Below are 9,613 nucleotides of genomic sequence, written 5' to 3' on the forward strand. Positions count from 1 at the left end.
TTCAGCAGGGAGTGTGTCTTCTTTTGGCTGAAAACATGCAAGGAAAGGGCACCTCTCCAATCCTATGATTATTCTTGACTAATATTGTCTTCATGGTGATCCACAGTAAATGGGAGAATTGGAATGGGGTCGGAAGCAAAGTAATCTGCATTCTTAACGCTAAAGTCTTTATAGTGGGGACACGGAAAAGATGTGTGGGACAAGATATTCAATCATCTGTGAAGAGATGCCTCCACTAATGAGGTCCTCTCAAAGCAATTTGAAGGTTCCTTTTGATGCCTCCTTAGAGAGGGGGACACATTACATTCCGCATTGGGCAAACCGCCCTAGCCAGCAGCAGCAGAAGAAGCAGCAGTGCCATGAGGATCATTCTGGATGTGTCGACCCAACTCCCTTCACCACAGCTCATCTCATCTCGAAATCTGCTTGATCAATACAAGGCTGCTGTGCCTTGGCTGTGTACAGACCAGTCTGTACTTTATAGCCCACAGGAAAGCCTGTTCCTGTGTGGATGGTGAGAAGATATGGATGGTCCTGAAAGATAAGGGTGTGCCACAGCATTCAGTTGTCTTGATGCAGAACTTGTACTATGGGCAAGAAAATACTGCGATGAGAGAACATGGGGAAACAAATTTTTTTGCTGAGGGAAAAGGGATTGCACAAAGATGTCTTTGATCACAAGGAAAGCTGGATTAGGATGCAAGACAGGAGTGAAAATTTGAGGGAAGATGCTCCACTGATTTAAGATATGTAGCTGATGAAGGACTCCAGGGTGTTATGGTCAGGGTATTTGGGAGGGCTTTCATTCATAAGGGCACCACAAGTTAAAGAAGACTTGATGGCACATCACAACATCACTAACAGGCACCATTCAAAGCCAGAGTGAAATGTCAAAGAAAAAACAGGCCTACTGGGATTGCAGAAGCAAATGCCTCCTCTGGAAAGCATTTTCTCTGCTGGATTGGAATGAAATCTCCCTTTTCAAAGTAAAGCCTTTCGAAAGAGGAATAGCTCAATACCGGGGTGTTCGGTAACAAGTCAAATCATACTTCAACATGAGATTTCGTCAAGAGATGTCCCTTTATGTTCAGTTCAGGCATCCATGCGATAATGTAGCATTTGGGAAGAAAGATGCAGCCCAGCAGCCCAGTGCTGGAGGCCAGGATGGAGAAGACCTGCACGGCCACCATGTACTTCCCTTTGGTGCTCAGGTAGGTGGGCACAAAAGATACCCAGACACTGCAGAAGACCAACATGCTGAAGGTGATCAGCCTGGCCTCATTGAAGGCCCCAGGCAGCTTCCTAGCGAGGAAAGCCACCATGAAGCAGATAGCAGCCAGGAAGCCCATGTAGCCAAGGACTGTGTAGAACATGGCCACAGACCCCTCATTGCACTGCAGAATGATGTGTCCAGGCTGGGAGTGCATGTCTGAGTCAGGAAAGGGAGGAGAGATTACCAGCCAGATGAAGCAGATGACTGCTTGGATGCTGGAATACACAATGACGATGGAGTTGGCCAAAGGCTTCCCCAACCACTTTCTGGCCCTGTTGCCTGGCTTGGTGGCCAAAAAAGCCAAGACCACGGTGATTGTTTTAGCTAGGAGAGAAGAGATGGCAACTGAGAAGATGATGCTGAAGGCTGTTTGTCGCAGGAGGCAGGTGACCTTGCTGGGCTGGCCAATGAAGAGGATGGAGGACAAGAAGGAAAGCAGGAGGGCGACCAGAAGAATGTAGGAGAGGTCTCGGTTGTTGGCTTTGACCACTGGGGTTTCTCGGAATTTAATAAAGATTCCTAACACAAGGCCAGTGAATAGGGAGAGTATGAGGGCCATGGAAGCAAGGGAGATCCCAAGAGCTCCTTCATAGGACAGGAAGGTGATCACCTTAGGGGTACATTGAGTTCGGTTCTTGTTTGGATGCTGATCATCTGGGCACATGGCACAATGGTCGGCATCTGGAAAGAGAAAAAGAAATGTGTCCCTTTCATCCTTAGCAATCTCTGTTCTTTATTTTTAGTCAAGGATTTTGAGAAGGTAACCCAGGGAGATGGCACTGCTTTCCTGCAGGCCCAGTCTAATTTTCTGGGCTTCCTCATTCTGCCATGCCAGCAACCCGGATTCACTAATTCCTGGGTCTACAATTCAAAGTTGGGTATGGAAAATCCATGGGTCAAAGCCTTCCTAGACTCCTTATGAGGTCTGGTTAACGCATCTTCCTCTTGACTATTCCCCCTTCTCATAGCCAATTTCATTTACAACCACATCTGGGCATACAGGCTGAAGCACTCTCACTTCTCTGGCTGTGTCTCTTTTGCAGGCCTTGTATTCTGCCCATCTGTATGATGTCTGAGAGGTGAGCTCCAAGGGACATCCCTGGACAGAGGCTTGCCTTTGGGCACCCTGCCATATGGCTGAAGTGTTATGTTCAGAAAATCACAGGAGAGGTGGCAGGACCCAGAGGACCATGGGGTCCATGATCTTGATTTTGCGACAAATGAAGTTACTCCATCCCATTCTGACATATGGCAATGATGCCATACAAGGATCCCTTCAACTCTTAGGATCACCATGCCTCCCCTTTCACAGCGTTCTGCTCCCTGCCCTCAGCGAACACCTCACTTGCCAGGAGCATGTTTTTCTACACTGTGTCCCTCCCAGAAACATCCATGAGAAGATCCCAATGGTGGCAACCAGAGGTTGCCAAAGCCACACTTGCTCAACAGAGTTCGCCTCACACAATGCAGGGCATTGTCCCTTGGGGGAACTGGGGAGACTGCTGTGGGTGGCTGTGTAGCACAAGTGAAGGGAGGTAGGAGACATCCCTCTTAAGAGGTTTCAAGGTGTTGAGGAGGTCACAGCAAAGAAAAAGAAATGTGTTCTGGACATACAGAATGACCAGGCAGTTTTAAATCAGGCAAGGGGTGGAGCTGGAGCAGGAGGTGGGGAAACATCCCACCAGGAGCCAGCTAAGGCAAACAAGACTCCTAATGTGCAGTGAACCAGTAGCAAACAGGGCTGCTGATGCGTTGCTGGGTCAAGGGACCATGGGAGGCCCAGCTTGCAATGTGTGCTGTTGTCAGCAGGAGGACTGGAGAAAAGGAACTGCAGCAGTTTTTGACAATGAGCAGGGTTCTCTGCAAGCTGCATCATTCCTTAGCAAGATGTTCCAGACTGCCCAGTGCTTTGGAGGATCACTCCTTCCTCCGCAGTGGCTGGACGTTCCTCCTTACCCACCTTCCAGAGTGGAGATGGTCCCTTCTGGGCAGGGAGCGCAGTCATAGCAGCAAATGGGCTTTCCTTCCTGAACCACTTTGTAGAATCCCGTGCGGCAGCTCTCCACACACCTGCCCTTGGGCAGGGTCTGAGCACAAAAGCAAGGACCACCAAGAAAATGTGTTAGAACTATATCAGTTTGGGAATGGAGATGCAGGTTTGGAATGGACAGATTTCTAGAAATCAAGCTGATCCTGCAAGTAAGTTGTGAAGATTGCACTTCACAAGGATGGGGAAAAGGTCCTTTGGAGACGCTCTAGCGAGCTTCTTCTGGAAGACTTTACACTGAGATGGGGGGGGGGGTTCAGGCCCCCCAGAAATGTGTCTGCACTGGACAAGTGTGGGGAGTGGATCAGGGCTCTGGGAGCAGGGTTTTAGGGGTACTGCAGGGATTGGAAGGACTCCTACTGAGAGAGGCCAGGTATCAGGAGGATGGGAGGAAGGAGGAGGGTGGGGACTCCAATGAAAGGAAGCGGTGGGAAGGAGTTGAGGTGCATGTACACCAATGCTAGAAGCATGTGTAACAAGCAGGAAGAGCTTGAAGTTCTGCTGGGAATAGGAGGCTATGACCTGTTGGGGATCACAGAAACTTGATGTGATGAAAGGCAAGACTGGAATGTGAACACAGAGGGGTATCACTTTTCTAGAAAGGACAGGAAGGAAAAGAGGGGTGGGGGCATGGCTTTATATGTCAGAGAAGGGACATGGAGCAGTGAGATAGAATGAAGCGCAGATGGGGATTTGGTAGAGGCCATCTGGGTGAAACTTAGAGGTTTTGAAAGGAAAAGAGACCTGACAGTGTGGGAATGTTATGGTCCTCCAGGTCAACTTGAGACCCTGGATGATGTCCTGACAGGCCAGATTCTAAAAATATCTGGGGGAGAGACAGTAGTTATGGGAAATTTCAATCTCCTGGAGATTAGTTGGGAGACTCATTCAGGGGTGACAGGCAGGTCACGTTGCTTCCTAGAACTATAGAGGGAGAGTTTTTCCACACACAACGTCCGAGAGGCGACGAGGGTGTGGGGGAACATCCTTGACTTGGTCTTGACCAATAGAGAGGAGCTGATAGATGAAGTACAGCTTAGGGGAGCTCTGGATGTGAGTGATTATTCCATCCTTTGCTATGAGATCAGGGGACTGGGGATGTGCAGCAGGTTGAGCACTAGAAGCTGGGACTTCAAGAGGGGCAACTTTGGCCAACTGTTGTGCCTGAAGCCCTGACAGAGGCAGCACCTCACGAGGAGGTCTTGTGCTTGGGACCCTGTACCCAAACGCTGACCCCACAACCTAGCTTGGGAGTGGCTGAACAGATAGGTGTACCTCCCCCTGACTCCACACCCATTGAGCAAACTCCCGAGCCCACATCAAAGCAAGAGAGCCCTGAGGGAAAAGACATTATGAGTTCTGCTCAGAAAGAGTTAGAGCAGACTGTCCCTCCCGCAACTGACACTGAACTTCCTGAGCATGACGCAGGGAACGCAGGGGGCATGGTAGACTTTTCCCTAGCATCCAGTCACAGAACTCTGAGGAGGTGGGAGCAAAAACAAGCCCTGTTATGCCAGAGAGAAGCAAGGCAGGACCAGGAGAACTCCGGGAGAGAGGGAGAGGCATCACTAAAGAATTAGCATCTGCATTGTAAAGATATCAACAGTAGAGCTTATCTGTAGAGTTGTAAATCTTGTAGATAAGTAGCAATAACGGACTTTAGGACTTTAGTTTTATTAGTTTTATTGCTCGCAGTGTGGGTTGTTTACATGTTGATTTCCAACCTGAAGGCCAGACTGGGCAAAGTCTCCTAGGATAGGTTACTGGAAGGCAAGCAAGTTGAGGAGGGGTGGATGGCACTCAAAAGGGAGATTTTGGAGGCACAAGCCTTGATGATACCTCTAGTTAGTAAGGTGGAGAGCCAAAGGAGAGACCCATGGATGTGAAAGGAGGAGATTAGAGGGCTTAGATGAAAGAGGAACCTCCGTAGGAAATGGGTCTTGGGGCAAATAGACAAACACATGCATTTGATAGAACATGGAGTGGGAGGAAGTCATGATTTTCTTCACCTGGTTGAGCCATTTGGGCCACACGATGGCGTCTTGGTCAATGGTGCACTTGCGTCCAGACATTCCCTGTCTTTGTATACTTCCAACTTTGACTTTTGCAATAGAGGTGTTGGGAAACTTCACCCAGTTGAAAATGTCCAATTCAGCTGTTAGGTCCCCCTTCTCATCCAAATACACACCATCCATGGAATGATTGTGAAACTGGGAGCTTCTCAGGAAGGGGTGCAGCTGGAATGGGAGAGAAACTGCTAGCACTGAGGAAAGATGAAACCATGCTGGATTCTCATTTCCCTGTTTGCTCAAGGCTTGTTACAGATTGAAGTGTCTTGTTTGTCTTTTCAAATGCACAAGCACCCTGATTTCATCCCTGAATACTCTTGGTCTCGTTCTGGAGCTTCTGCCCCACGTTTGCCATCCTATACTGGAACATTGGCCCTCAGGGAATGTGAGGCCAATTAAAGCACAGTTTTCAGCACAGAAGTGTTGACTTCTGAAGACCAAAGATAAGTTCAATAAGAAACAAGATTTAGGCAATGGGAGAAGTGCAATTTGGGCAGGGAATAGTTCTAATATAAGCAGGGGAACAGCTCCTGGGTCCACCTGGACAACTAGTTATGCATCGTGCACTACAAGCAAAATCAAAAGATTTGATAATGCACAGCCATAGGCTGAATATATGTTGATTACCCTTGAATGTGGACTATTGCTGAAACATGGATAATCATCATGTGGTCAGAACCCAGCTGAGATAACTCATGCATATATTATCTGGTATCTTCACCATGATATGATATTTCACTTAGTTTCAGAAGGCGTAATAACCTACATTTCAACAACATGCCACCATTCAAGCATCAGCCTCACACAACCATTCTGGCAGTCCAAAGTTGTCAAGCCAAATTAACTAATTGGGTGGAAGAATGTGAGCAAAGGCCTTGAGGACTCCTCACCATGCCAGTTTGGTGCCACGCACGATGTCTTGAGTCATGTGTGGGGTGGCCTTCCTGATGGAATGCAACCTCTGCATCCAGAAAATGGCAGAAGCAGAGATCTGCACAGACAATGTGCAAAAATACCCTTGTGAGTCTGTAACATTTCACTTCAGTTCTTCATGGACAATGAACTTGTGCAAATACTTTTGATGCCCATACCTGCCATGACTGAAGGCTTTTCACATCTGGCCGGTGTCCATCCTCGATCCTCATCTTCTGGAATGTGGAGGCAAAAGCCACACCCAAGACCTGGGCCACAGCCTGGATGGTGCTGTAGGAGAGGAAGCTGTCCAGAGAAAGCGTTCTCTGCACGTCATGTCTGGACAGGGCCTCCCCTTTCCTGTTCTCTCTGCATCTTTCCCACCCTTCCACTGACACCACATGATTTGCATAGGAACAGTCAAATGAGTTCCTCACAAATGCCTCCATAGCATTGTAAAAGGGTACAAAATCCTCATGGTATATCCTTTTATTTCTCTGAAGAATGAAGGAAAAGAAACCAAGCATATTTGGGAAATCTAGATCAGTATACACAAAATCTAGGGTGAAATCCCACATTGCTGTGGTAATCCAGACTTTTCCTACGGTGTGTTTCCTCATTGTCAAAGTAACCTGTATCATGGATATTCCAAGGAACAACAGACTAGTCTCTGAACAATAAACAAAAACATGGATTTCTTCCAACTTCTCAAACGAAATATGATGGACCTCTTCAGAAATCCATTTCTCTTCCGAGAAAGAATAAGAAAAGGACACACAAATGCCATTCCTGAGGAGCTCAGGTGTGAAGGTTCTCATGAACGTATTTCCATTATCAGTCTCTGAAGCAAAGAGCCCAACCATCGTCCATCTGAAATGCAGGAGGAGTTTGACGATACCCCTGTACTGGACCCCTCCTTTGGGGAGCATGTGGTAGAGGAAAGGGAACTTTCTTTGATCACTCAGGACTGGAGAATTGAAAGCATAAGAGACCTGAGGAGGAAAAGCAGAGACTGATGGATTGATTTCAGAATCACATTTCTTTTCTTCATCTCATGAAATCACAAATCTTGACAAGCAATTATCTTTGTGAAGCATTCCACTAGGAAGAAGTAACTCCCTTCCTCCCTCCCACCATTTCTTTTTGAAATATCAAATGTTGAAATATCAAATGAAAGTATAAAACACAAAAAATGGATAGCCACGTAGCTTGACCAGTGGTGTATCTCCTAAATTTCCAGAGTGGAAGAAAGTTCCCAATGATCATCCACCTTTTCCAGCAGTAGGACTGTGCTTCGGTCAAAGGGATGGACTCACAAATTTTTTAGCTTTCTATGCCACTTTTTTTCATATGAAGTCGAAGTAGCTCGTACATCTTTCTCCTCCTGCTGCTCTCAGTTCTATCCCCAAAAGAACAGGACTGTGAGGTAAGTTGGACTGAGTGTCTCTGAATGGTCCAATCGTCCAGTGGGCTCTGTGACCAAGCAGGGACTAGAGCCGGTCAGCTGGGTCCCAGTCTCATGCTCTTAACCGCTACACTGCACTGGCTTACTAAAGTTGCTGGATTGTTTGCCTTTCCTGGTGTGTCCAAATGGTCCTCAACCCTGAGCTCTGTGTAACTTGAAGGTTATGAGCCTGATGGCTTGATCTGTCAATCCTGTAAGAATTTTCCCTTCAAAAGAGACAACATGGTCCTACTGACGTAGAACAGGATACATGTGTGTGGCATGACAGTAGCTTTAATAAAAAATAATGCTCTTTGTCCATTATTATTCTGTGTCATCATGTCATCTCTGACTTCTGGAAAGCTTTTGAATGAAAAACCTTCCAAATGTCCTGTCCAGGCCAGCCTTGCACAGCTCATCCAAGCTCATGGCTGCGAATTTCTGTATTGACTGCATCCATCTCTTATGTGGCCTTCATTTTCTTCCTCTGTCTTCAACTTTCCTAAGCAGCTCTTGATCTGGACTGATTATGTCCATGGCATCCAAAATACCCACTGTGTAACTATGGAAAAAATATTCATTTTTTTCTAACAGAAATGCCAAGTAAAGGTGGCTTGCAGCTGAATTTTTTCCCCACACCTGTCCAACTTTGTAGATGCCTAACTGATTTGCAATTTGATAGGAGATTTCAGAGTCGGATCCTTCAAGGAGAGCCAACAGTTGCTGTTTTCTGCCACACTTGTAGTTGGGAACATGCGCCTGACTGGTCGAAAGCAGGTCTGTGACAGCATCAGAAGTCAGTCTAGTATTTTCATAGCAGTCATAGATGTTATAGCCCAGGGTGATGTTGGGCAAGATGCTGGGATTCTGGTTGATCTCCTGAATGGCAAACAAGAAGGAGAGGACCTTCCAGTAATCCGGGCTTCCTAACCTGGGAAAAAAGCAGATGTGTTATGTTAGTACCCCATCTGCAACAAAATTATATTTTCTCCACATGTTGCCTTGGGAGTTCTCATAGTTACATGCATTCATATATTTTGTGACCGTTCTTCTATGGATTTCTACATACTGACACTGAGCCCAAGGCAAAGCCAAAAGCAAAATGGCAATGGAGAGTCAGGAGACATCTGCACTGCTGACCATATTTTCTTCATGCTGGCTAGTTCCTCACAACTTCTACCTTTGTGTGATTAAAGAACCCCCTACCTGGCTGTCCATGTACTTTGTCTCATTGGGTGAACCATCTCAGGAACTTACTTTTTGTGTTTATTAGAGGCCGGCTTCCTGAATGTGTGTGGAAGGAACTCGACAGGCCTTGCAAAGATGGCCGTCGCAATGATGTAGTCTCCTGGCCTGTAGTAATTCTGGGGGTGAACCTCATCCCTGTGCCAGCTCCAGGGGCATCGGGCCCTCAGCATCCCACCGGAGGCCTCTAGGAGCAGCAGCGGCAGCAGCAGCAGCAGCAGCAAGAGCAGCATCATTCTGGCTCTTCCAGGCATGGCCTCTCTTCCCCAATGAGGAATGGTGAGAAGCAACATCAGCAGCCAAAGCCCCCTTGTGGAGTCAGGCTTCACTCGCTGTCCAGATCCTAACCCTGCACCAAGACCTCGCCACCTGTCCTCAAGCTTCTCCCAAGCAATGAGTGGAAGGAGAGGCATTTATGTGCCATTGACTTTGTGCCTGGACACAAGGCAGCACCTCCTGGGGATCTACAATCCCATGTTTACAATGCTGAACTCAAGGATGGTATTTTCAGGGAGGGGATCCCAAGAGTTTTAGCAGGAATACCAGTAAAGCATTTTGATTTCCAAAACTGTATGTTCAGGAAGGTGGGACACCTCTGCTACTTCCCAAACTCTCCAAATTGC

General features: G+C 47.2%; 1 protein-coding gene across 1 annotated transcript; it reads right to left on the minus strand.

Moving 5' to 3' along the window:
* Positions 1–1,043: 1,043 nt before the first annotated feature.
* LOC123019379 (vomeronasal type-2 receptor 26-like) lies at positions 1,044–9,226 on the minus strand. The gene is made up of 5 exons (XM_044422206.1): positions 9,003–9,226; positions 6,481–6,607; positions 5,330–5,557; positions 3,234–3,360; positions 1,044–1,954 (listed from the first exon to the last, which is right to left on the minus strand). Exons 1-5 carry the CDS (start codon positions 9,224–9,226, stop codon positions 1,044–1,046), a joined length of 1,617 nt encoding a protein of 538 aa, XP_044278141.1.
* Positions 9,227–9,613: the final 387 nt, after the last annotated feature.

This window comes from Varanus komodoensis, unplaced genomic scaffold (assembly GCF_004798865.1).
Source record: "Varanus komodoensis strain SLA01 unplaced genomic scaffold, ASM479886v1 scaffold121, whole genome shotgun sequence".
Classification (NCBI taxonomy): domain Eukaryota; kingdom Metazoa; phylum Chordata; class Lepidosauria; order Squamata; family Varanidae; genus Varanus; species Varanus komodoensis.